Source organism: Anthonomus grandis, chromosome 4 (assembly GCF_022605725.1).
Source record: "Anthonomus grandis grandis chromosome 4, icAntGran1.3, whole genome shotgun sequence".
In the NCBI taxonomy this organism is placed as follows: Eukaryota; Metazoa; Arthropoda; class Insecta; order Coleoptera; family Curculionidae; genus Anthonomus; species Anthonomus grandis.
In genome coordinates, this window is record NC_065549.1 from 7,174,098 (window position 1) to 7,202,089 (window position 27,992).

The 27,992-nt window shown below is 32.5% G+C and overlaps 3 protein-coding genes across 6 annotated transcripts in view; 1 reads left to right on the forward strand and 2 right to left on the reverse strand.

Annotated features, from left to right (window-relative positions):
• The window catches only part of LOC126734888 (ATP-binding cassette subfamily C member 4-like), a 36,604-nt gene extending 30,196 nt beyond the window's left edge, over positions 1–6,408 (reverse strand). Inside the window, exons 1-7 of the mRNA XM_050438719.1 lie at positions 6,080–6,408; positions 5,565–5,675; positions 5,072–5,206; positions 4,808–5,012; positions 3,272–3,497; positions 2,929–3,216; positions 2,698–2,874 (exon numbers count right to left, since the gene is read on the reverse strand). Of these exons, the coding sequence (XP_050294676.1) occupies positions 2,698–2,874; positions 2,929–3,216; positions 3,272–3,497; positions 4,808–5,012; positions 5,072–5,206; positions 5,565–5,675; positions 6,080–6,153 (1,216 nt within the window). The 5' untranslated portion in view covers positions 6,154–6,408. The remainder of the gene's footprint in view (positions 1–2,697; positions 2,875–2,928; positions 3,217–3,271; positions 3,498–4,807; positions 5,013–5,071; positions 5,207–5,564; positions 5,676–6,079) is intronic.
• Positions 6,409–10,535: 4,127 nt separating this feature from the next.
• Positions 10,536–16,919, reverse strand: LOC126735590 (B-cell lymphoma 6 protein homolog). 2 transcript variants are annotated; one of them, XM_050439628.1, is made up of 5 exons: positions 16,831–16,919; positions 15,957–16,105; positions 15,456–15,897; positions 15,135–15,333; positions 10,536–11,242 (listed from the first exon to the last, which is right to left on the reverse strand). In XM_050439628.1, the coding sequence occupies exons 2-5, from the start codon at positions 16,065–16,067 to the stop codon at positions 10,618–10,620; spliced, it is 1,377 nt and encodes a 458-aa protein (XP_050295585.1). In that variant the 5' UTR covers positions 16,068–16,105; positions 16,831–16,919; the 3' UTR covers positions 10,536–10,617. The 2 variants fall into 2 exon arrangements, with proteins under 2 accessions (XP_050295585.1, XP_050295584.1); XM_050439627.1 differs by lacking the exon at positions 16,831–16,919 and adding an exon at positions 16,181–16,394.
• Positions 16,920–17,197: 278 nt separating this feature from the next.
• Positions 17,198–27,992, forward strand: part of LOC126735069 (enhancer of mRNA-decapping protein 4) — a 37,951-nt gene continuing 27,156 nt past the window's right edge. For 2 of the 3 annotated variants that reach the window (XM_050438960.1, XM_050438962.1), the window contains exons 1-11: positions 17,198–17,380; positions 17,462–17,512; positions 17,570–17,775; positions 18,645–18,831; positions 18,930–19,084; positions 19,145–19,329; positions 24,695–24,807; positions 24,881–25,096; positions 25,153–25,339; positions 25,402–25,554; positions 25,614–25,762. In XM_050438960.1, the coding sequence (XP_050294917.1) occupies positions 17,463–17,512; positions 17,570–17,775; positions 18,645–18,831; positions 18,930–19,084; positions 19,145–19,329; positions 24,695–24,807; positions 24,881–25,096; positions 25,153–25,339; positions 25,402–25,554; positions 25,614–25,762 (1,601 nt within the window). In that variant the 5' untranslated portion in view covers positions 17,198–17,380; position 17,462. The remainder of the gene's footprint in view (positions 17,381–17,461; positions 17,513–17,569; positions 17,776–18,644; positions 18,832–18,929; positions 19,085–19,144; positions 19,330–24,694; positions 24,808–24,880; positions 25,097–25,152; positions 25,340–25,401; positions 25,555–25,613; positions 25,763–27,992) is intronic. The other variant, XM_050438961.1, reaches the window with a different exon arrangement.

The window sequence follows — 27,992 nt, forward strand, 5'->3', positions numbered from 1 at the left end:
TGACTGGCGAAGAGATAGGCATTCGATTGAGGAGTTTTGTTCGAAAATGGAATCTGATAAGAATCTGGGCAGCCGTTGTACGAGAAAAAAACCGATTTGCGAGGTCGTCGATAAAGCTTTGTGGATCTGGTTTCTTCAGGAACGTCGAAGAGGACACCGATTGGCGGCCCAATTTTGAAAGAAAAAGCTCTGGCTATCCACCAGAAGATTAATAATGGAGGCAAATTTGCGGCAAGTGATGGTTGGCTTAATCGATGGAAAAAGCGACACGGAATTCATTTCGCACATGTAAGTGGAGAAAAACTGTCTGCTGATACTTCAGGTGCGACAGAATTCAAGACTAAGTTTGATGAAATGGTTAAAACAGAGGAATTATCTCCAGAACAAGTTTATAGTATCGACGAGACCGGTCTAAACATTAAAATGTTACCAGAAAAAACTTTTCTAGGCAGTCATGAACAGTCTGCCTTTGGCTTTAAAAAGAACAAAGAACGAACGAAACTCCTCTTTTCATTATTGGCAAGTCTGCTAAACTACGGGCATTCAAAAACTGAAATCAATCGTCCCTTCCAATCTATTATAAGTCACAAAAATCAGCGTGGATGAATTCAGACCAGTTTAAAGAGTGGTTTAATTTAGAGTTTGTTCCAAGAGTTAAAAAACATTTAAAAAGTGTTAACTTGCCTATCAAAGCAGTTCTAGTGTTAGATAATGCTCCAACCCATCCTCATGACTGCGATGTAGATGACATAAAATTAGTTTATCTTCCTCCTAATGTGACAAACTTAGTGCAACCAATGGACCAAGGAGTGACCGAAGGCTTAAAAAGACGATACAGGCGTAAACTTTCTGAAATTCTGCAACACTCGGAGAGTGAAGACGAAGTCATCAAAAAGATCAATATCAAGGACGTTATCTATATGTTAGCTACAGCATTTCAAGAAATGCCCTCTTCAACGTTTATTAAATCTTGGAGAAAAAAACTTTGGCCAGATGTTGAGAATCTAGTTGCGATCTCGAATATTGCAGGGACTGAAGAAGAAGAAAACAAATCCACTCTACAAGACCTTCAAAAGTTAACGGGTAACGAAGCATTGCAACCAGAAGATGTGGAAAATTGGATGATAAGTTGTGACGATTACCTTGAAAATGAATTTTTGAACGATGAAGAAATCATAGATTTAGCAACCAAAGAACCAGGAATATGATGAGAGTAGTGACATTGAAGAGGAAAAAACGATTTCCCATGAAGAAGCCAAAAATGTAATGGAACTTGCATTAAAATCATTGAGCAGCAACATGAGTCAACAGCATTAGACGTTTTGGTGGTTTTGTGAATGAAGGGATATCGCATTCATAAATTCACTGAAGGTTAAAAAACAGAAGAAAATCACAGACTTTTTCAAAAAATAATTACATATTAATAAATTAAACTTAATAAAATTATAACTTACATACATATGTATATTTGTTGATGTAGCACCTTCATGTATGTAAATATCAAATACATAACTATATAAAGAATATTTCCCCATTATTTTATATTTATTATGTTCATATATATGTGTAATATTCTCTTCAATACATATACATATGTACATAACATAGATAATGAACAAAATATAATATGTATTATGTACACATATATAAGTACACTTCGGATTAACCGGCCAAAACGGCAACCGGCTAGGTATGCAGTCCCGAGGTGACCGGTTAAGAGGAATTCTACTGTATATCAGAAATTGTATGGCTATCAATATTTCAAAAATTTTATATTTATCTTTAGCTGAATCACTTTAAAATATGGGGAGGATCGTTTCAGAGTACCCTAGATGCTTTAAACATTACTGAAAAATAACTTCTAAGAGCAATATTTAAGAACTATCCAGCCCCAGATGTTCTACAGACCTTCTATACCAAGAAACACAAGAGCAATATATAAAACAGAGCTTCTCTTTGTATATAAAACTTCTCTATTAAGACAGCACATAGATAACCCAGTTTACTATATCAGAAGATACATATACCGCACAATATGTTATTGTACTTTTCCTTACAAAAATAATCACTCAAAGATTTCTGACATATTTTGGTCCCAAACCTTTTAAGTTCGAAATAAACGACTATAGATAAGTAAATTGTTGTGGAAAAACTTTGGTTTTGCTGCGAAAGTAGTTTAAAATTAAAGGATTTAATGTAACTTCTCATACAAGGCTTTTTTAAAATAATATTAGTCAATAAGTTTCATATTTTTTTAATCCTTAAATTTAGACTTTGTAACCACTTAAATTTTTAATCATATTGACTGAACATTCATCAATTAAGAAAATGAATTACGGACCCCATTATTATACAATTTAGCTTATGGATTTTAGTCATGTAAGTATTTGTGTCTATTTTTAATTATGTGTACAGTGGTGTGCTTACTTTGTAAAAAAATTATTGCTTGAAATAAATTTCAATTTGAATTCTGGATTAAATTAAAGATTTAAATAATTAAGGCCAATTTTGGTTGGGACAAATATTTCCCATTATTGAGAATATTTTCATAAGTGTTCATGATAATTGACATTCAGTAAATTTCCCAAGAACATCCGAACTGTTGAACCTTTACAGAAAGTTTGTCAAGTTCTACACTAACGTTTTGCGAATACTCAGGGACTATATGTGATTAGAACTCTAGAAGTAAAAAATTACCTTTTTTGTTATCATCCGAGTAACAAATGGTGGGATTCTCCTGCATCAATAAAAACTCTTCAATTCGCCTAACGGAAACTTTAGCCTCCTCATAAGCCGAATAAGCAATTGGAAAAAATATAGACATATACAGTTGTATAGTGTTCAGTAGCTGCGCCACTGAAAATACTATTTCACCTACAAATGGGGCTTTCACCAAACAGTTCACTTGGGATTTTGTTTTTAAATTACCGGTAATCCGCTTGTCTAATAATACAAAAGATATCACAGCAATATAAAGCGTTCCCCTTTCAACAAAAACATTTAATGCCGCAGAAAAGCCTTTTATGTAAGACGTTCTGGTGATCATGTCGACTTCTTTCCTTCGGGCAAACTCCACCACTTTCTCAAAAGGTTTTTCCCATGCGTACATTTTTATCACTTGGATGCCGGACGTCACTTCGCTCATTATTTTTACCCTCTCGTCGGTTAGGCGAGCTATTTTGCCCCTGTACAACCCTTGAAGCTTGGACAGGTAACCTTGCAAAAACTTGAGAAATAAAAGGGAATTGAATTAGAGAAACATATATCCTACCTTGTCCGAAAATTGCTTGTAAAGTCATCACAACCATGGTGGGTATAGCAGCTAAGCCGATATAACTGTACATAATACCGAATCCAGCTAAAGCCTGTATAGGCATAATCCATATGTAATGTAAAAAGGGCATTGCGACGTCAAATCGAGCAACATCATTGGACATGAGGTTTATGAGGTGACCAGCAGCGGTTTTACCCAGTGACAAATGGTTCAGTCTTAAAAGCTGGAATTAGTAAGAATTACAAAGACTATTCTAATAATCTTTTGATAGAACAAAAGATTTCTCTCAGCACTTTATTTTAAATTAATATTTAAAATAATTACTTATTCTATTATTTTAAATTAATATTATTGATCCTCTCTTTTTTTTTGCACTGGTTTAATTAACTGGCCAGCTTCTCTTTTTATGATAAAGTAGGAAAAAAACAGATAAATAAAAAATTACACATCAAATTTAAAGCCAATAGTATTTTAAATCTACCGAGATCAAACCAAATTTAATTGAAAACATGTTAACACTTTACACAGTTAAAGATGTTAAATTTTGTTACAAAGAATACCAATTTATATATATATGAAACCTATACACCTTAAAATTAAGGCTACTAAGGTAACTGTGTACCATCTTTATTCTACTACAATATTCTTTTTTCTTTATTCTTATTTTGCTATTTCCTTCTTTTTTTTTCCTTGAATATTGGGGTTCAAAGATTTCTTAGCAAAAATATTCTCTGACTAGGCCAGGAATGTATTAATTCAAATTGAAATATGTTTTATTGATTTCAACAAATGATTATTATGAACAAAGATTTATATTATGATTCTTAGATAGCATGACTTTTATGACCAACACTAATTTATAAATATCAAAGATTACAACTAAAAAGTAATTATATTAAGTCAAAAAACAGTATGCTCCATGACACAATAGGATAATATGATCATAAGTGTAGGATTTAAAAGTTTGGGATTAATTCTTAAATTTTAATTAATTTTGAAAATATTTTCATAGAATACTCTTAAAGGGATTTTGGGTGAAGAAATGGCATTTGCCTCAAAAACTGCCCGAGTTAAAAAAAAATTGTTTTAGAGTCACCAAATTTGAAACACATATTGAAACATGGAGATTTTTATTATTTACTTAGTTTACTTAGTTTACTTAGTAAACTTCTGTAAAGTACATGAAATAAATAAATAAATAAATTTACATAAGATATTTGAATTTCAAATACAATCATATTCTTTAACATTAATATCGAATGGATTTGAGAGTAAAAACAGAATTGTGACTCAAGGATTTAGGTAGGTGGGACAGTTTTGGTTTTAGATTTTTTTTCGCTAATTTTATTTGCAAATTTTTACATTTATTAGAAGCCACTTAAAATATCCTCTAATTTTTTTCACATTATTAGAAAAAAAATGCCTTAACACCCAAATTCTAAGGCATTTTTGCTGCTAATTGTGGAATATGTTGTGCTATTAGAATAAGGGAATTATATAGTATTTAATTGTACAGGATGGTATTATACTTGCCTTTCGATACATCAGAGAGCAACAGGCAACTCGCACCCGCATACCAATTCTATTACAACTAAATTGCGTAAAATGAAGAGAAATTAAACTAATAAATGTGAGAGCAATTACTCCTGATGCCAACAACCAGCCTCTGGCCGGAGGGCTTGTGGAACTTTTTTCAAAATATCTTATATAGGCTCCTAACACTAGGGGTTGGGACATCCTACAAAATATTAATGTTAAACAGGTTATTTTCGGTAATTTGGTAGTTCATAGGCTTACTTAATTAAAAATACATTTAGGAATATAATGAAGCCATAAAACATGTATATTTTTGCAAATGTTTTAAATATTGCCCTTTGCAAACTGGGCTTCTTTTTGGTTTTTTGCGAGTTGAGCACCTCAGCATTCCAATTCCTGTAAATTAAAAGAATATTATAGGGTAAAATTAATCATTGGATTGATTTTGCATGACCTTTATAAATCATTATTTACTTAAGGCTTTTATGGAGAAAAATAGCTAATTTTAATTACTGAGATACGTAATCTTTGGTTGATAACAGTATATTATCACTTACATAACTTTTGCCATTACTCTATTAAGTAATAGTACTTGTACTATGAATTGATTTGCAAATATTGGTAAACCTCAATAATCATTATGAGATAAGGATAGTGTGTGATGGATGGCTAGCACATTATAATTTAAAACTGCTTTTAAATAAAATTTTGTAATTAAATATCACCATAAAAATTAAAAGTCTACTAGACTAACCTTTCCAAAGCATCTCCCAAGGGGCCAGATAAGTCGGGCTTTGTGGTATTGTAAATATCCTTAATGTGTAGGTCATTATTATATCCAACCTTGAAAAATGGTAAAACCCAACTGAAAAATAAAGTTAAATGTTTGTTTAATTGGCCTGTGAATGATGAAAAATCATAATCATCTGCTGGAATCATAAGATCAAGGAATTAAAATTAGATGTATAAGAAACCTTGATTTTGATCCACTGATGACAAAAAAAATAGAAAAAGATTAAAATAGATGACCTTAAAACAGATATATTTTTATTAATGAACTTGACAGTGATCTATTTTAAAGGCTTTTATTAAATATAAATCCTATACTTTTGTTACTAATTTAAGGGGCCTTTCATTTTGTTTTTGTAATATGAATACACTGCAGATGTCTTTAGGTTTATAATAAATTTTTATTTTTGTATTAGAAGTATATTTGAGCATAAAATTATTATTATATTCAAAACCCTATTGTAGGCAAAACTCACTTACCAGTAAAACAGTTTACTTAAACCATTAGCAGATTCTTCAGGGCTCGGATTATCATACTTCTTAGTTGAATCCATTTTAAACTACTGCAGCATTATCAGCTTTTACACACAATTAAAATCTTAAATTGCACCGCATATTAGTTAATGTTTGTTTTAAAAAGAACATAAAAAAAATTATAAACAAAATTAAATAAAATTTAGGTTATGTATGAGTTATAATATAAGGTCTGTCTAATGTAACGGTAATGGTGGTTATATAACGCCAAACACGTGTTTTTATTATTTGGTACTATTCCCGCTCTAACTGACTCGCTAGAAATCCGTTACCCGATTAAATTGATTATTAAAATTTATTAGTAGGTTTAATTGATACGTTCTTGAAGCAGACACAATAGGATACTTGAATTTACATGTGTAGGCATGATTTAGACTTTTTTTACGATGATGTTTTTGTTATCGTGTAAAATTATTTTACATTTACTGATGACTTTGCCGGTTATGCGAACTATATTGCTGAGAATTCATTGTGCTTTTTATTATGTATATTGACTTTTTCCCACGAAAGTTTCAAATCAAAACATGTTTTATTATCTTAAAATACAAAGTATTTGTGGACAAAAAGCTTGCACAAAAAGAGCAACTTAATAGTTTCCAAATCTAATAAGTTTAAATAAAGGGAACTAAAAAAAACGAAGATTTAAAAGTAGCAAAATGCAATATTTTTAATAAAAAAGGCAAACGTTATAAATATATTACAAAATTATCATACAATTAAAATTATCACACCAGAAACAAAATTAAAAATTGAAAAGAAAAAAAAACAAACCAAGATCAAAAACTTGACTTGTCACTAATGGCTTATTCTCATTAATGATGAAAATGAAATATTCGGTAAGACTATAAAATTCTTTATTATGTTTAAAAGGTTATGCAACAGAATTTTTTGAAGCAAATTAATCAAAGTTCGTGCAGACTTCATATTTATCGGGCGATGGTTAAGAATCTTAATACTTAAATAACTAAGAGAGTTCCTAGTTAATTCACTCTTTGGAATGGTTATTGGATTGTCTGGTCTAGAAAGCCTTACTTTCTAGATTTATGGCTGGTAAAATTCAATTTGTATTTTTTATAAACGTTCTTTCTCATATATAATAAACAGCACAACGTGAGTATCTTTAAATCCATAAAAAAGCCTACAGGTCTCTAGGCGTCTTACGAGAAACATACCTAATTGCTGTTTTCTGTAAGAGAATTGAAAACATATGGGCTGCAGAAACCACAAATTTTCAATAAGAGAATTAATATACTGATTTAGCAGCTTCAGATCCTCAGTTCATCTGCGACAATCCCAACAGCATAACACCTGTTTTAAAGCTGAAATGTGGTCATGAAATTTCAGTCTATCATCAATGCAAATGCCAAGACATTTATTACAGTCTATTTCCAGTTCCTTATCCTGTATATTTATCTGATCAGTGCAAACAAACCTAAATGCCAATAATTTAGTTTTATTAATATTGAGAGACAGAAGATTAGAATCGTGCCAACCCAACCCAACCCTTCTAAATCCTCCATTACAATTTCTATTAAAGATTCATGCTCTTTATGAGTCCATAGAATGCTGGTGGCTCTTATATCCAGAGATGCAAGGTCATACATATAGAGAAGAAATAAAATAGGGCCAAGCACGGAACCCTGTTGGAAAACTCCATGATCTATTGCGGACTTACAGCAGATAAGTCATCTATTGACTGGACAATTTGCCTTCTTTCAGACAAGAACGATTCGAACCATTGCAGAACAACCCCTCTAAAACCATAGCAAAAGAACTTACCCAGTAATCTGGGATTCACGAGATCAAATGTTTTGGAGAAATCACAGAAGCTGCATCACTAATATTCAAGCTTAAATAAAGGTTTTACAATATATACTTTAAGGTTATTGGGAAATGTATAGCTGTTTCAAAAGAAACATTAATTGCAAATGCAACAACAGGAGAGAGCTTGATCTGGCCGACTTTGAAGAATCTTAACAGATAATCAATCAATGCCAGAAACCTGTTTCTTCTGTATGAAGAACACTCTCATGTACATCTGTTTGAGTGAAGTTAAATGAGTCCTTGACAGAGCATGATGAGTAAAAGCTATAGGAGACTTAGTTTGGGCTTTAGATTATTGGTCAGCTTCTCTGCTATTGAACATTAAAAATTTGATATTGTTTAGTTTCCACTGAGTTCATTAACAATTCTTCTATGAGAGGCCAGAACGGTTTTTAAACAACTCAATTGGTGGGAATCTAAGAAATAATTAACATTAAAATCACCAGGAATAATTAATCTATTACTAACTAGAAACAAAGACAAAAACAGTTCAAAGCAATCAAGGAACTCCCTAAAATTATTGTATATATATAGGTAATAAAATGCTTTAGAACATTTACAAAAATGAAGAAAGAAAACTCAAATTTGCCTGCAATAATATGCACGCCAAACTTTTTAATGTCAGTTATGTTAAATCATTGCAGAGTAGTAATTTTTACTCAAATCATAGTAGCACCGTAAATTAACCCCTCTCTGCAATAAGACGGAACTTGCAATACAGTTCCTTTGTTAATGAAGCATGGTCTCAGGTCTAGGCCAGTGTTCAGTCATATTATATTTCTTTCTTAAACATTGAATATTACGAAATAACAAGGAACAAGATCCACAAAAATAACGCGGGAATAATAAGGTACCTTTTCATGTCAAAAATTACTGTTCTACATTTCAAAATGGCGGATGAGTGCCATCTTTGGAATGTAGCAAATTTTGAATGTTAGAAATTTTGAATATTTTATGTTTCCGGTAGCACTCGAGTCCAGAACCAAATGGAGGCCTAATTAATATGTTGTTCATTATCACGCAGCCATTTTGTTTTGTATCCTATTATGGTCAAGTAACCTAAAAATCTGCAGTACTTCACAGTGTGACAAAACTTACATTGTTTACTTGTCAAAACTGTCAAAATTTCACAGCCAAAACCTTTTTCGCAGCACTAGTGTTCTTTTTAATTATAAAGGACTAGATTTTAAGAAATACATTCGGAATGCTTTGTATAATTCCAGCATATTAGATAATTCAAAATGCCGGCGTAATTATTGCCCTGATTGTCACGCCACCATTTTGTTTTGGCGGCCATAATAGCTATAATATGTTACTTGTCAAAAATGTCAGAATTTGACAGATAAAACTTTTTTCGCAGTGCGAAAAATTCGCACCAATTATTAATTATAAAGCACTAGATCACATTTTAAAAATACCATCGGAATGCTTTTTGTGATTCTAGTATGTTGAATAATTACTCGAATCCAAGTTAAAATGGTGGCGTAATTAATAACCTTATCGACACGCCGCCATTTTGTTTCGTAAGTAGAGACACTCATCCAAAGAGACGATATCTGAAGTCTCGACGGCATTTTTTTAAAATTTAAAAGGAGGTCAACCAAGCAATTGGCTTTATTTTTTCGATTCGTCATTTTGACTTTCAAAAACTAGGAGCGTCGTAGTTTTTGAAATTTAAAATCGCTTGTCAAGACTATCAAATATTGACAGCTTTACATTTTACTATTGCTTTAATGGTAGATCTCCATGGTGATAAAAAGCGGAACGGAACGGAAAAATTACAGCGAATCCGAAATTTCAATTGGTTAAAATCGTGGCAGTATTTTTAAATTGTTTGGTGTGCTTCTATTCCGTCCAATATTCGGATTTGTTCAACTTTTGCCGAAATCCGCCTAAATGATCTAAACTAGAAACAAGAAATAAACACATTCATTTTTTGCTCATTTGGCTGGTATATTGTAAGTAAATATCAACTATTTTTTTATTTGTTGGTTATTTTTCAACATTCTAAATTAAAAAGGGATTTGGTAGGCAAAGAACTATTATATAACGCTGATATTTTTATGCCTTTAACACTTGTAGATGATACAGTATCTATGTCATGTCTTTTATTTCAGCAGTACAAATGTGCAATGTGCTATATTTAACTTTTTTTTTTGTTTGAATGTTAAGACGCTAATAATTAATAGCAATAGCTTTTTCGTTATTCTAGCCATTTTTGGAACGTACGAATTTAAAAAAGTGAAAAATAATATACAAGTCAACAACTTACTACAACTTTAAAAGGCAGAATCCGTTTCTTCTTTCCGGTCCGTTGTTTTATTCCCATCGGGATCCACCCTTATTCAAACTTTTTGTAATTTTTTAATAACATTATTTCTTCGAACATTCGAATTTACTAAATATATAACAAGGGATTCATTTAATTCCGTTTTCTTTATTCCTCAAGATGGCACTCATCTGAAAGAGGGGCTTGTAACTGTAATCTTTATGTCAAATATTGGCACCATAGGCCAAAATAAACAAAACGTTAGAAAAGATGGAAGTGGGAAGTGGAGAGCAGAAAGAAGCAGTCATATGCGACTTAATTCAACCTTTATTGCAATTTTAATCAAATAAACAATATGAAAAACACCTTACACTAGAACTTTAGGCTATGCTTATACTATACAGTTTGGTTGGCTCACAAAATCTTCCATACCAACCCTACTAGAAGGACTGCCATGTACCTTGTCATTATGCTCATAATACTCTTCCTTATTATTACAAATCGCGTTACATTTATCGCACAACACCAATCCGACATTATGACACTCTGCCAAATGAATCCTGTAGTCCATCAAACTCAAGAATAAAATCGAACATTCCGAACAAAAATGTGAACATTTCAAAGTTCCGGGCAGTCCGACGTTAACATGTTCATTCTTAATATGCTCCATGAAAGCGATTTTATGTGTAAACCTGGCCCGGCACAACGTACATCTCGTGAAAGTTTCATAAACGTGATTTTCCAAGATGTGTCTGTTAAGTTGATCCTGGGATCGACTTACGAACTTACATTGCGGACACGCAGAGTGTAAAATGTTGTTTTCGTGGTAAACGGTACGGTGTCTGGTCAAAGCGGATTTCCATAGGGTGAAAAAGCTACAGTATTGGCAATGGTAAAACTTCAACTGTTCTCGATGCGATGTTTTCGTATGGTTGTACAGCCCCTCGGAGGTTTTGTACCGTTTGATGCACATTTTGCACTTGTAGAAACCGCTTTTGGATTTTTTATTAAAAAAACTGAAAGAAGGAAAATCAAATAACTATCCTAATATAATCCATAAGCATACTTTGTAAATGATCATAGATATATTTAAAGAATTTATAGCGGGAATCATCTGAGACAGCAATATGAATATTCTTGGAACATTTCATTATTAGAATACACGTATTGCATTACTGTTAAAAAAAAAGTTATACCAAGTAATATACGTAATTCCTATATGAGAATTTACGAGCACGCCTCTGGTGTAAAAGCCGTCCTTAGAAGTCCCTCTGTTAGTAGAGGATTCACACTAAGTGCTTTCTTCCGGTCCGAGATTTTGTAAAAGTGGAAAATTTGAGCATAAAATTGAGGAAAAATTCTTACAACACTTTCAACGGATATATTGAATAAAAGTGATCTATTGATCTTAGGCGTGTTTTCACTTATCATTTGATTGAATTCGTCTTTGTTTTTACAGAGTGCACGCAATGTAAAAGCATCGTTTCCAGGAGAAGGTTTGAATGATCGTCCCAAGAGAGAATTCGAAATTTGTTTAAGGTTATACCGAAGCAGCTTCCTTTTTAATATAGTTCAAGTGTTGTACAATTTTTTAGTGCACATACGAATGACTTGGCAACTCTTCTAATTCAAGCTAAAAAAAAATTGTCATGAAATATTTGTCGGCAATAAGATGGGCAGCTATAGTAAAAATACTGTATGAGCACTATGACAAAATCATTGAAACTTTGACGTTATTTAAGGAAAATGAAACTGAAAAAGTGATTACGCGACAAGAAGCTAGAGGACTTTGAATTCAACTAGAGGAACTCGAAACAGCATTCATGCGGATCCTTTGGCATGTCTTACTTTCAAGATTCAATACTGATAATACAAGATTGCAGAAAGTTGATAGCAGCATAACTGATATGATAAACGACTATCGAGGACTGATTAACCCTTTCTTTACCAGTGACGTATATATACGACGGAACAGTTTGTCTCTCACTCCCAGTGCCGTATACATACGTTCACCAGCCAAATGTTGGGAATTCCTGCTGCCTCATATATATGACACTTTGTTAAGTTTGGACATTTTTAGGCCTACTGTCACATTTATAAGTCAGTCTTAACGTGCATGTAGACCCAGTGTCGTATTATTACGTTTAAATATAAATGCCATTAGAACCAGTGCCGCAAATATACGGCATTTGCGAAAATTAACGAAAATATCCATCGCCTTCAGTGTCATCGATCCAGCAATTTGAACAGTTCCACGTGTAATACGCTGCAGAGTAGATGTAAGAGCGTCAAGTGATCCGAGTACATCGCAAAAAAGAAAACGCGGTTACAGTGATGTTCGTGTATGCGGCCTTGCAGAGGGCGATATAAATGAAATTCTAGGGTGTCCGTATTCGAATGATGATCCGTACATTGACAGTGGAAGTGAGTTTATACCGACAGACAGTGAGACAACTAGTGATCAGAAAAGTGACAAATTTTTGCGCCCCGAAAGACTTAGAGAAAGTGAGAGTGAAATAATTGAAACATATAGTAATAATTTACAGGAAAATAGAGCAATCCCAGAAGTAAAAAACGCCTTAGACGAACATTTTTCTATAAAATGGAGCAATCACCAATTTATTCCTGTAGTACATAACTTTGACGATACAAATTCTGGCGCTTGTTTAGAAAACATGACAAATCCTTCAAAAAAATTAGATTATTTTCTTTTATTTTTTAATGATCACATGATAGATATTATAAAAACTGAAACTAATAAATATGGTTTAGAGCAGAAACAAATAAATAAATAATTTGGACATCAATTACTAAAAAAGAATTCTTCAGTTTTATTGCTGTACTTTTCCTTTCAGCCCGCCATAGAAAAAACAAATTAGTAGAAAATTGGTCTACCGATCAACTACTATACACTTCGATATTTGGGAAGTGATATCTAGAAACCGATATCAAATAATATTACGCATCCTTCATTTTGCAGACAATGCCCAACAAACTAAAGTCGACTCTTTCCACAAAGATCGGGGGATTTTCGACAAAATTAAAACTAGGTTTGCCCAGAATTTGGTAATCGATGAGAGTTGAATGCTTTTAAAGGACGCCTGTTATTCAAGCAGTTTATATGAACGAAACGACATAAAAAGTTTTGGCATGAAACTGTTCCTTTTGTGTGATTGTGAGACGGGCTACGTTTTAAATTGTATCGTATATACAGGCTCAAAAACAGGTATTGACTTGTATCAAGATCTCGGCATATCAGGGTCAGTTGTAACAACATTAATGCAATCTTATTTGAACAAAGGTCACTCCCTCTATACTGGTAATTGGTATTCACCAGCTCCTTCTACCTATTTATTTGAAAATAAAACACATATGATACAGTTAGGACAAACAGAAAGCATATGCCGGATCTAACAGGGAGATTGGACAAGGGTCAGACAACATCCAAGGCTAGCGAAAATATTTTAGCCATCCGATGGAATAATCGTAGGGACGTTAACATGTTGACAACTTTCCACAAAGATGAAATGAAACAGTTAAATAAAAGACAGAAAAACAGGGGAATTTGTAAAAAAACCGGCATGTGTGGTCGACTATAACCAAAATATGGGAGCAGTTGATAGAACGGATATGGTGAAGTTCTACAGAAGGCGTCAGAAAAACTTTAAAATGGTACAAGAAACTTTTTTTTTCACATCTTGGATCTATGTGTTTTAAACAGCCACGCATTATTTCTAACCCAACATCCAAAAAAGTTACCACTAGCAGATTTTCAACTGCATCTTACTCGACAACTTCTTGAGAGGTAAATTATTATTTTAGAAATTACCATATTATTTGCAACCGATTTTATTTCAGATATAATGTAGCAAAAACTGCATCAACAAAGTCCACTGCTCCAAATCAAACAGCGTCTTACGGAGCGTCATTTTCCTGCTATCATACCAAACAACAAAGTTTGAAGATGCATTGTTTGTTCACAATCTAAAATTCGGGAGAAAAAAAGAGACGAGATTCCACATATATGTGCAACGAATGCAACGTTGGATTGTGTGTCGCTCCCTATCTCGGTGAATATCACACAAAGGTTTTATACTAAGAAGTTGTTAAAAAATGTTCTTAATTATTTACCTAGATCTTTGTTAATTACTTCTCGTTAATATTTCGTAATTAAATCTTAAGTAAAGCTTTTCATTTGTCTTATTCCTGTGTGTCGTATTAATACGTCACTGGGGCTTAAGGCTTGTTAAAAAGTCTGGGAATAGGGGCGATGTAATGATATTTATGTGCGGTAAAGAAAGGGTTAAAGTGGTAGCTGATATACGAATAGAGTTCAAAGTTTATGAAGAGAAAGCGTTGAATATTCTAGAGAGGAAGAAATAGGAAGTTATGGTCTGACGAATCACGTCGCAGCTCTTGGACCCTAGTTGACAAAAATCGTTCTAACTCAGAAAGTGTTTGAGTCACAAGAAACATTCATATATGGAATTAATGGCAAAAAAATGCTTTTTCTTGGGCTAAGAGACTCTAAGAATATTCTAACTATTTTGTAAGGATATTATTAAAAATATTGAAAATTTCAATAAAAAAATACCCCAACTACCCAAATCCTTAACCTAAAATCGACTTTTTACCCTTAAATTGATTGTCAAGAACCTCCCAATGTTAGTGTAAAAAAATATGAGAATATGTTACGTGGTTTCTAAATTATGCCCAAAACTGTCCGCTAAAGTATACAAATCTTCTCTTAACTCTTGGATCTTGATTAATAAAATTGCCAAACCAACTCAACTGAACCAAAACTGTTTTAAATCAAGCGTTTGAACATCTCTAAAGAAAAATTCCAAGAATATTTATTCCCTTAAAGTTGGATTAGTAATAAAGTAAAAATTAAAAACCTTATATTACCCAGGATTTTCATCTGGTTCAGTTTTAACTTGTACAAGATCCGGATTATCGACACTGGCTTTTTCAACCATAAAATTATGGGTGATTGGTTTGTGTCCAAGTGATTTCTTTAAACAAAACTCTATTTTGGCAGTATGTTGTTTAGAATTTACGTCGTCCTCATCACTGCTTACTTCAATGATTCCAATAGTTGCACTGTCTGAAAAAACCAATAACAAAAAAATGTTAATTACGCAATTTCCGTAGTAACGCGCCATATTGACTTTTCTCCTTCTGGCTATACTTTTACATAAAAAAAAGCCATGCCCAGTCCAAGCTTACCTTTTTCTGTTGATTTATTGGCTATAGCAGCTTCTTCCAATAATGAGCTCCTAGGACCATCATCTTCTTCGTTCTTAAGATAAACATCGTCATCTAATTGAACGTTGGTATGTAGACTTTTGAAAGAATTATCAACATCCATCGCCACCCTGAATTCATCATCAAGATGAGCGTTTTTTTTGGGTTCAATTGAACCCTTGGTAATATCTCGATTATTCATAAATGTTTTGGATGTTACGGTCAGCATTCTGACCGGCAAAATATTCCTGTTGACGATTTTTGAATTTTGAATTATGCTTTCCCGCTCTTTTCTAATCGAATCGACGTTCATTGAGTAAAGTTTTTGTTGGGTGTCCAGACATTTTGCCTTAAATTTTTCGACGTTTTTTAGGAAGTAGTAGCATTGTTCACAGACGGGCGATGATTTTTCGAAGCAGTTTTTCTAAAAACAAAAAATGTTAAATTTGTTTTTTTTTTTGAGAATTTATAGGCGCAATTTACTATTTCTGGCATGAACATCTCTAAAACTGACTTGACTTTATCGAGTTTTTTAAACGAAAATCCAGTATCACCCACATACAAGCAGGTTCTACATACCAAAGTGGAAACCATTTTAAATCTTTATTGATCGACCTTTAACTGTGAGTTAGCTGAAATTAAAAAAATTATAATTAACTGGCTGTTGAAGTGCATTAGAATTCAATTTTGAATTGATTAAAACTGACTTTTAATCTTCTCCCCAAGATGCTAGCATCTTTAGCAAAACACGAGAATAAAATTAAAGAGTTTTGGTTATTGATAAAACTGTTTGGTGATTTGAGTGTCACAATAAAGGTTCCAACCATAAGGCTACTGAATTAGTTGACAAAACTGTCAAAGTTTGACATATTAATTATTTGTCAACAGTTGATTAAATTTGATAGTTAAAAATTCCCTTCTATGTTATTGTCAAAAGCGACCAATGCCCGCTTTGCCTAAGCTAAGCCTAAGATGGCGGCATATATAAACAATTTTATCAAGTGAAAATGAAAATCCAGTTTCATGCAAATAAAAGCAGGTTCTACATATATACCAAAATGGAAACCAATCTTTATTTATTTACTTTTAACTGTGAGTTAACTAAAATTATAGAAATTAAGACAAAGTTGTCAAAGTTTGATAGCTTAATTAGTTGTCAACAGTTGATTAAATTTGACAGCTGAAATTTACTTCTATATCGTTGTCAAAATTGACCAATGCCCACTTTGTTTTTTTTTTAACTTCTAGAGCTCAAATATAAACCATGAAGAATCAGTAGAAAATGCGCAATTATTTACAAAACTTCGAAATTTTGAAAAACTACTTATTATAAATTTAAACACATAAATGGACTTACCGATAACTTCGTATAGTATAACATTCAAGTTAAGTATTTATATTATTACAAGTTGCATTGCAAACGAAGCAACTTTATTTATTTCTAAACTTGTCTCATGTTTCTAATTTATAATAATAATATTGTTTTCATCCTAGCTAAGCATTTTTATCATGTTTCGTAAGTTTTACCTAAAATAGATCCTTCGGCGCGGGTTTTTTATAGAAAATTTCCTATTTTTTGCCAAAAGTCGTTTACCTAATAAAATGAAAATATAATTAGTTGGGGTGAGCCCCTAATTAATTAAATGTTCACAATAATTTTATCGATCTTCAGGCACATCACTACTTAAATTGAATTGACATTGACAAGTGAGTAATTTGACAGTCATGACATATTGACGGTTTAGGGTTTACAGAAATACCGAACGCCATTCAAAAATTTACCCAAAAAGTCCAATTAATCTCCTTAACTAACTAAAATTATTTATATTTTTAAATTGAGCCTCTTTGGCTGTCTTACAGCTGCTTTTAAGGACTAAATGCTTTTTGAAATAATCCTTTAACTGCAGGTAAAAAAAACAAACGTTTACCTCACTCCAAATCAAAAAGAAAACAACTCAAAAAAGTATTTTACTTTAATTTGTTTTCAGGATGAATACCTCGACGCCAGTGCCACAAACTCAGTGCTTGGTCCAGAATATGTAAAGCATTATTTCAATGATCACAACCCACCAATAATAATTTAAAATTTATTGTAGCAAGTTCTCTGGTCCCGAGAGTGAATATGTCACAGAACTAAAGGGACAAGTGGTGAACCTACAATGCAATGATGGCAACCATAACCACGGAAGCTCTAAAGTGAAGCTCACTGATCGCATTGACTATAATTGGGAGTTTAAATATTATCATGGGCGGCTAGTGGCTGCCCACATTAGTGGAAACATTATTGCTTATGCCATGAAGGGTAACATACTGATTTGTAGTTTTGACCTTTAATCACACCTTTATAAGTTTAGTATTATCATTTCCTTTATCCATAATAAAAGAGTAGAAATATAAATCAAATCTTGCACACCAGGGCTTATAGTCAAAATAAACGCTTTATTATCATAAGATATGGATCTTGATAAAGCCAATATAAATTAGCCTGGTTCAAAAGCTTAATTTTTCGATAATAGCACTACTTACAAACTATAAAAGTACTTAACATATATACATACATCAGATATAAATAACATTAGACAAAAAACTAAACATTGGAGAGTAACCAACAGTGGACATAACTTATTATGAGACAATTGTAAACAGAGCTTATTAAAATGTTTAAAAACTCAAAATAAAACAATTTTAAGAAGTAGCAACACTTTCCTTAGAATAAAGTTAGTAGCAATAAGCTCTTGAATGTCACTCCTTAAATTTAGTATTTCACTTCTTTTTTCATTTAAAGTATCAACCATTTTTTGTAATTGTTCTAAAGCTAGCTCTTCTAGGTCTTGTGTTCTATGCTGTTGTCTTAATGAAGAAGACCCAATTGGAATGATTTTAGAATTTTCAATGTTTATAGTCACTGATAGTTCAGATCTATTATATTCATCAAATCAAATGAATACCTTAGCTTACAGTAATTTGATTGATTTCAATATGAATCTGTAGATAGTGTTTTACCTAACACACTATTTCTTGGGTTTCACCCAAACTTTTACCTGACAAATAAGTTAAACTAAGGTAATGAAACAAATGTATGAACTTGTTACCAGTATTCATAAAACTGATCAAAATCAAACCAAAAAATCACATTATTTATTAAGAATTCAAACTTTGATTATATTTTAGGCAAAGATGGCGGAATGATCCGGGTAGTTCAAGAGAAAAACCATAGAAGAGCCCTCATCAAAAATCTAAAAGAAGACATTAAGGATCTATCATTTGCATACTCCCCTAAGGAGGTAATTTTGGGATGTGTTGATTGTGAGGGCAACATTTTTGTTTATAGCATTGAAGATGGTGCAGACTGCTTAAAGTATCCTTTAATTTAGTACAATTTAGCTTATATTAGTTTTTCCTTTTCTTGTCATCAAGTTTCTTTATGGAACAATCAATCCTTAACCATATTGCTAGATACACCATCTTACTTCATATAGCGTACACAGAGCCTATAAGGCCAAAAACTAATTTTAGACTTGCTTGGTGCCCCTATGTGCCAAGTACAGAGGAAGATGCTCAATTAAGTGACGAATCAGAAAAGATGTTTGTAGTTTTAAATGGAACAAAAGGTAACTTATTAGCATCTTCTGTTAGACATGGATTTTAACTGATATACTTGTATATTACAGCCAAAATTTACAGTGTAGCAATCCTTAATACGGAATATGTTAACAAAGGTCCTTTAAACCTTAATAATTCATGCGAAGGCTATTCAGAAATCATTCATAGTTCAGATCTTGTGGATGCATCGTTTTCTAGTGATGGATGTGCCATTGCTTTAGCCTGTCAGGATGGATATGTTAAATTTTTCCAGGTAATTTTATGACAGGATCTTAAGAATGTCAAGGACTTATAATAATGTGTGGGTTGTTTAATTGAGACCATTTTATGCCTAAAAGAAATAGAAACTTCTTATTTACTATTTTTTCTTATTTATCAATTTCTTTTTTATTAGAACTGGTATAAAACTCAAATTAAATAAAATTTAATAAGAAGTATTTTCTTGCATAATAATAAATATAAATGAAAATCAGAGTAGCAACACCTTAACTACTAGAGGCAAAAAACATTTATTATAAATATCAAAACATTAAAGATAATATTTATTAGTGTTTTATATAGAAATATCCAATATATTGTTGTTTTTGAGAAAATAACTATTTTCTATCGCTCTATGTGAAATGCATTCCTATGTAGTGCAATGATATTTGTATTATTATATATTTCACAAATATTCTTTCAATATGATTTTTATGATCATGTTGCGTCTTTATAATTGCCTCAATATGCATCATATTATAAACTCTCAACATATGCATATACAGTGGTGGCCAAAAGTATGGAAACTTTTTTAATTTGTATTTTTTTTTAAGAAACCAGGAACTATAATAAAGTTACTCATATTGTGATAAAGTATATATATAATATATTACCTAACTTAACATATTAATTTGAAATTAAACGTATTATAAAAAGAAAATGAAATAAAATTAATATTTTCTTGGCCAAAAGTTTGGAAACTGAAGAAAGTTATTTATATAAATTACATCTAAATCAAAATCTGCTAATATTTTGTGGCATATCCCTCCGAATTTATTACTTCTCTACATCTTCGTGGCATAGAATCGACAAGTCTTGCACAGTCTTCACTGGAAATGGCAGCCCACTCAGTTTGCAGTATTTCTCACAGTTGAGCCTTGTTTGAAATTGAATGGTTTCGAATCTTCCTGTCCAAATGATCCCATAAAGTCTCTATGGGATTCAGATCTGGGGACTGTGAAGGCCAATCCATTAAAGCAATGCTCTGTTCATTTAACCAGTTTTTCACAATTTGGGACTTGTGTTTAGGGTGGTTGTCGCTGAAACAACCATCTCAATGGCATTTCCTCCTCAGCATAAGACAACATGTTGTTCCCCAATATGTCTTTGTATAGAAAACGGTCCATTATTCCATCAATTTTAACCAGGGGGCCAACACCTGATAGGGAGAAACAACCCCACATCATTACGCTTCCACCACCATGTTTTACCATAGGCATTTGGTATTTGTGGCTGTACCTTGTACCTTTTGGTCACCGGACATAACGTCTCCCGTCACTCCCAAATAATTGAAACTTACTTTCGTCACTAAACAATACAGTATTCCAATTTTGGCGAGACCAGTTAAGATGATCTCGTGCAAATTTCAAGTGATCCTTTCTATTTTTCTTTTATATTAGTGATTTTTTTACAGCAACTCTTCCAGAAAGCCCCACTTCATTTAGCCTTCTTCTCACTGTGCGAGCAGACACAGAAATCCCCATTTCACTCATTTCTCCAGAAATATCTATAGAAGTTTTTTTTGGGTCGTTCATCGATATTCTTTTCATTACCTTCATAGCCCTTTTGGACAACTGTCTTGGTCTTCCTTGCTTATGGGCTACTTTCCTCTGTCTTCAAATTTTTTAATTATTTTTGAAACAGTACCTTTTAAAATGTTTAAATTTTCACTTATTTCAATTTGTTTATAACCCTTCTGGTATAGTTCAACTATTTTACTTTTTAAATCACTAGATAAGTACACTTAGGCATGATGCCTGTCTTCACTCAAACAAAATCGTACCGTTAAACAGCTTGTAGTAAACAATTATTATGATTTTATTAAAGGTTTCCATACATTTGGCCACATAGAAATAACTCCTCTTTCATCAAAACTAATAAATAACATTCTTTTGCTTTACCTCCATTGGAATTTCTTTATTTGCTGATAAGCTGTTTATTTATATTTTTGAGATTTTTCGCATTGCGATATTTTCTGCATTTTTTGAAAAAGTTTAAAGTTTCCATACTTTTGGCCACCACTGTATATCAAATTAATTGCTGTTTCATTTTAATCGAGAATAACTTTATAACGGTGAGAGTGTACCATGCAGGCAAAACAATAAAATATGACTTTGGGAGTTATTAGTATGTTATAAGTAATTTGAAGGTCAAGCTCAATTTTTGTCTTCAAATTATGATTTAACATACTGTTTATTCTATTGTTAAAATTATCCAGTGGCAAAGAAATGTATCTAAGGTTTATGTGGGTTGCCAGATTAGGGTGAGTAAATCTTTCACTTTCTCGTAAAATTTAAAGTAGATGATTCAAACATGAATTTCAAATTATAATAATAATTGCATGAATCTGCATAAAAACTTCTGTTGCAGTAACCTTTCTTCTTGTGTTGAGCCAGAGGAATCTGATTTGATTAATAGTGTATTGAACAGTAAAATATGATATTTTGCTTAAGTAATAAATTCATAAAAACAATAAGAGGTAGTTTGGTATCTGCAGTAACCATCCTCATCAACTCGTGTTTTGCCAGAGATGTTCAAAGATTTGCCAATATTTAAAAAAGGAGACACAAATGGAAAGCGTCACTATTGTCCAGTATTAGTTGTTCCACTTCTATCCAAAATAATTGAATTTTTTATTCTTAAAAACAGCTTTTCTTTCCAACAATTATTTACCTTCAGCCTCTCAGTTTGGCAGGGTCTGATAGAATACAGAGGTTGATTGTGGATGTGGTGGCTGCCTTTGAGAGGAGAGATGTGCTTCATCCAGTGACTTTCTGTGACCTCTCAAAAGCATTTGACTGTGTCCTCGAGACACCTTTCTATAAAAATTATCTCTCTATGGAATAAGATGAAATTCATCCCAATTTATACATTTCTAGAAGGTACCAACTTGTTAACAAATCTGATGTCTTAGAGGTTAAAAAATAGTGATACCTCAAGGTTCCACTTCCTGCTCTATTCTAAAAAACAAAAACTCAAAATTTCTTTTGTACAGGTGCTTAAATATATTAAAAACAGGCTTGTGCTACAGTTAAAAACTTAACAGGCATTATATGTAAACCAACGCTCAAACAGAGTCATGGAGTTATATGGCATTGTTAAAGTATAGTACCGAATATTTTATATATGAACATGGTTTGTTAGCACCAATTTGTTCAATAAATACAGTAGTGGCCAAAAGTAGATAGACAAAGTATTATTTTTAAATTATTGTTATTTGTAAGGCGGTCTATAAAAAGATACCAATAAATTTCAGTCAAATATTTTGCTTGCTATCAGATAAAGCAATAATATAAATATAGCTGGTCAAAAGTAGATAGACAAAAACAATTTTGGAATTATTTTTTTGTCTAGATATTTATAAAATAAAATTAGTATAGTATTGCTTTGCTTTAACTCAAGGTGCAACATGCCACGCGGAATTAGATTCTCTCTTGATTTAAGACAACGCATTATTAATGCATATCGCGCGGGTGATCGTCAAATTGGTATTGCTCGCAAATTTGATGTTAAAAGAAAAACTGTTTGGGCAATTATCAAAAGATATGAAAGGACAGGATCATTAGAGCCAAAAAATAAATCTGGTCGACCAAAAAAATGGACATTAGAACTGTACGCAAATTATAACAAATTAGCCAGAATAACCCTTTCATGACTTCTCGTCAAATTCAGATAGAATTACAGGCTCTAGGGATTTGTAATGTGTCCTCAAGGACTGTAAGACGAAGGTTGGTAGAAGAGAATCTATTTGCACGTAGGCCAGCAAAAAAAACAATTGCTTTCAAAAAAGAATCGCTTAGCCCGATTGGAATTTGCCCGTAAGCATATACACTGGACAAAGCATGAATGGAAACGTGTTTGCTGGAGCGACGAATCGAAGTTTAATTTGTTTAATTCCATCGGAATTAAACAATCAATATGTTAGACGTCCTTCTGGCCAGCGTTTGAATCCCAAGTACACAAAACCCACAGTTAAGCATGGAGGTGGAGCAGTGATAGTTTGGGGTTGCTTCTCGGGTTATGGAATGGGCTCGTTACATCGCATAGAGGGCATAATGGACAGGTTTATGTACAGAGATATTCTCAGAGATGTTATGTTGCCCAATGTCGAAGACAATTTACCATTGAGATTCCAATTCCATCAAGATAATGACCCGAAGTATTCCTCCAAAATTATGAAGCAATTTTTCGAAGAAGAAAACATACCAGTTTTAAAATGGCCATCCCAGTCACCCGATGTTAATCCCATCGAAAATTTATGGGAAATTGTAGATCGTGATATTAGGGATACAAACTATTCAAATAAAGGTGAATTATTCGAACGGTTGCAACAGAAATGGAAAAATATTGGTATTAAACTCATAGACAATCTTATTGAATCAATGCCACGTAGATGTCAGGCTGTAATACACAATAATGGGTATTTTACAAAATACTAATTTTGTAGATGGTTTAGTTTGTAATTAAAAAAAAACATACTTCGAAATAAAAGAGTATTGGTTATTTTTTAAATTTGTCTATCTACTTTTGTCCAGCGTATATTTAGTTATTTCTTATTATTTACCAAATTAGGTGATTGTCTCTAAAGAATGTTTTATTATTTTTATACATGTTTATGTTGCCCATAATATACTTAAATATCTTTATTATAGAATTTTTATTTCCTTTGATTTTTTTTTAAAACCATTTGTCTATCTACTTTTGGCCATTACTGTATGTCAAACTATTATTCTTGTACAATCTATACAAAAAAGTAGTTAAGTTAATGTATTTATATTGCATATGCTTTTTGCCTGCCTTATGCACATCTTAAGTTTTCTCTAACAATTAAAATTTACATTTAACACTTTGTTTTTGCTTGATACTCGGTGCTCTTTTTTTCCCTTTCACACACTTTTTGATGTATTTGTTCTTTCTAACTTACACTTATATATGTCACAATTGTATTTAATTTAATTTTATATATTAACCTGGCTCTAATATTTTATATTTGAAATATCCCTCTATACTACCTGTAAAAGTGTTTACACAGGCTTGCATTCAAACGAGTCTTGTGGATCGGTTATACAATCGCGAAGTGGGCCTTATTTGTCATATTTTTTCTATTATTGTTGTGAACTGTATTTTAAGCACAAATAAAAAGTTTTGAATTTGAATCCACAGCATCAAAATAATGTGTAATAACAATCCCGTAAAATAAACATTTTGTTGAGTGTCATTAGCATATTGGTGCAATTCAGAGTTGATGGATATCTTGAAAAAAAAGCATTGGTTTTTTTTGTCTCAACCTGCCAATATAACCCTCTACATTAAATGATGATTTTCGTCTGAAAGCTGCTTTAACAATAATTTTTTTGTAGCTTTTTATGTTTGAACCTGAATTACAAAAGTGTCTCCACAAATGGATTCCGCATGAAGGCAAAGCGTTAAGTTCTGTGATTTTCGTCGACAATATCTTAGAATACACCATAAAGTAAGTGAAATAAAACTTCTACAAAAACTGACAAAAAAAAAACTTTACACCCTTATTACTTACACATTTCTAGCTGTTGGAAATTCGCCTTAACCGGAGCGGAAAACAACACCGAATTAAAACTATGGTCCTGCGAGGCATGGACTTGCCTACAAACCATCAACTTCCTCCCGAGCCCTAAAAGTATCGTGCCCGATTTATTTTTAAATGTAGCGGCCGACTATAGCGGCAAATACGTTGTCGTTTCTGACATCAATAACCGGGCCATTTATGTGATGGAATTACAAAAGTACGTCAGTTACGATAGCGATTAAATTCATGTTTTATCCATCTCGGTTTTTTCAGAAATGAAGAGAAGCAAGTCGCTTATGCTGGCACGATGGCTCACTTTTTACTGCCAGCACCGTTTTTAAGTTTTCACATCTTGGAAGCGGGAGTGAAAAGTATCCCTTATAGCATTTACGCTGCCGAAGATCCATTTGAAGAAGATAATGACGAGGATTACGAGGACGAGTCCGAGGCTTGCGTGAGCGTAAGATTAGTTTAACCATTTTCCCAAAAAAATGTGACTTAAAAATCTTCGTTATTGTTTAGGTTAGATATTTAAAAATGCTCGTGATCCAACCGAAGAAGTTCCAAGAATGCGACATTATGTTCCAGATGGACGCTTTGATGTATAAAGATGTGGTAGTCACTGAAAATGTTGTTGAGGAGCTGATCGATTTAAAGAATGAGGATAATGAGAAGGTAAGATTTAATAACTTGTTTCATTCTCTTGGCATTTTATCAAGATGACCGTTTTATAGCAGGATAATGTCGTTGAAAAGATACCAGAACTTGATGATCTACAAAATTCCGTAACGTTGCTGATACAGCAACAACAGCACAGCAATTCCAAAATGACTCTGATGACCCCGGACGATTTTTCACCGGGGAAAACTTCTAAGGCAAACAGGTAATAATAAAATCTACACTTTTTCAAAAGTTACATACGTCAGTGGCGGCTCGTGGGAATAGGCAGGGTAGGCCGGGCCTACCCTAAAATTTTGAGCATACAAAATACAAAAATAAAATTTGAAAAATATTTTATTTTAATTAAATATCATGTTAACACACCAATTTATTTATTATCTTAACCCGCAAATATATTTTATTTAACGCAAAAAGCATCAAATCGCTTAAACGCAGTTAAAAAACCACTAATAGGCCCGAACGAATCTGGCCGACCCCATCCACAATACAGGGTGTTTCAGAGTTGTGGTGCCAAAACCTTAGGGGAGATTCCGCTCACCAAAATAAGAAAAAAAGTTTATATGAACATGGATCCGGAAATGTTTCGTTTCCGAGATACAGGGTGTCAACTTTTTTCCAAAAATTAAGTTTTTTATTAATAACTTAGAAATGCGTTAGTCGATTTCATTGAATTTTTTACAGTTTATTTAAACCATTATCAGACATCTACTGAAGCAATTAAATTCGATCCGAAATTTCCAGGGGCGTACCAATAGAGCAAGTATTTTGTCTTTTTGTAGAAAAAAATATCACCCTGCAACTTTTTTGCGGTTTTTATTTACTTATTTTAACAAACCCACTAAAATACAACTTTTTGGTCTCTTGACTTTTTTTAGTGTCTCGCTTCGTTTTTGAGAAAAAGTTACAATACGGCACCACGGCACGTCTCTGAACTCCATAAGGAAAAATAAAAATGCTTAGGAATCATCCAAATATGTATCGCAGTGTGTTTATTTTTGAAAACTAAAAAAAAACATCAAATAAAATTTTCTCTAAAATAATACATTATTTCTCAATTTTCTTAGTAGGTACGAGAATACATTTTTGTTAAAGTAATCACTGATAACAAAATTACAATAAATGTTCAAACTGACAACCTCCTGCTTCGATGCAAGCATTGCACCGTCTCACCATACTTTGTCGTACTCGTTCGAAAATACCTGCAGTGTTCTGAATGGTCCGACAAGAATCGAAAATTCTTTGCTGTAATTGTTCCACTGTTTCCACGGGGGTAGCATAAACAAGGTTTTTTAGATAACCCCAAAGGAAAAAAAGTTGACACAGTATCTCGGAAACGAAACATTTCCGGACCCATGTTCATATAAACTTTTTTTCTTATTTTGCTGAGCGGAATCTCCCCTAAGGTTTTGGCACCACAACTCTGAAACACCCTGTATATACCTATAGAAAAATCGCGCGACGCTGGTCAACGCGTCGGAGGATGGATTTTATATGCGCTCTTACGGAAGTCATTTAGGCCCGACACGAGGTGGCCTGCGTTTGTTTTCGCGGTTGAATGTTTGTTTTTAGCGGAAAAAATTATCGATTTGTACTTGAATTTGTTCTTAATTTGCTACTTCGTAATTTGAGGGTTCGTGGTTAAATGTTTTCGTGAATTAAAAAGTTGTAGTGTTTTTAATTTAAAAGTTGTAGACATTGGTAAAATGAAGTGGGTGAAGAACCTAATAATTAAATCCAGAAATTTGCAATGTTTTTACAAGGCTTTTGCCTATTACGTTTTTTTTTTTTTAATTTAACACTAGTTGGTTGTGTAATTAAGATAAAGTCTTTTATTAGGCCTTTATTTTAAATTTTTATTTAAAAATTAAAGGCTAAGTTTGAGGACTTAAATATTACTTTTTTTGGAATAGTAAGATAATATAATAGACAAAAATGAGTTTATCTGAGCCTGAAGTTTTAGCAAGTTGCAGTACTATTTCCAATAATGTTATGTTGGCACTTGGCAGTGGATTGGACATTATTGTTTCGTTGTTGGAATTACCATTGGCTAAAAGACCTGAGGCTGAAAGACGAAAAATTATTTTGAGTGACAGGCCTATTCCAAAACTGTGTATTGACCAAAAAGATGGGAAAAAAGTACGTGCTTTTAATATCTTTTGGTATGATGTGTATAAATGGCTGTGTGGAAGTTGAAGTTGTTGTAAAGTGTGTATGGAATTGTGAAGGATACTCCAATTTAAAAAATATCTCCATCACTTAAGAAACATTCAACTTGTAAAGAGCATTTAAGTAGTTATTTGTCCTTTGAGGATGTACAAAAAAAGAGAGTCTCTGTTCGTGACTTGCTAGACGAACAGTCGAAAATTTCAAAAGTCAAGTATAATGCTAAAGTTAAAATAAACCGAGAAATGATTAAAAAATTAATTGCTTTA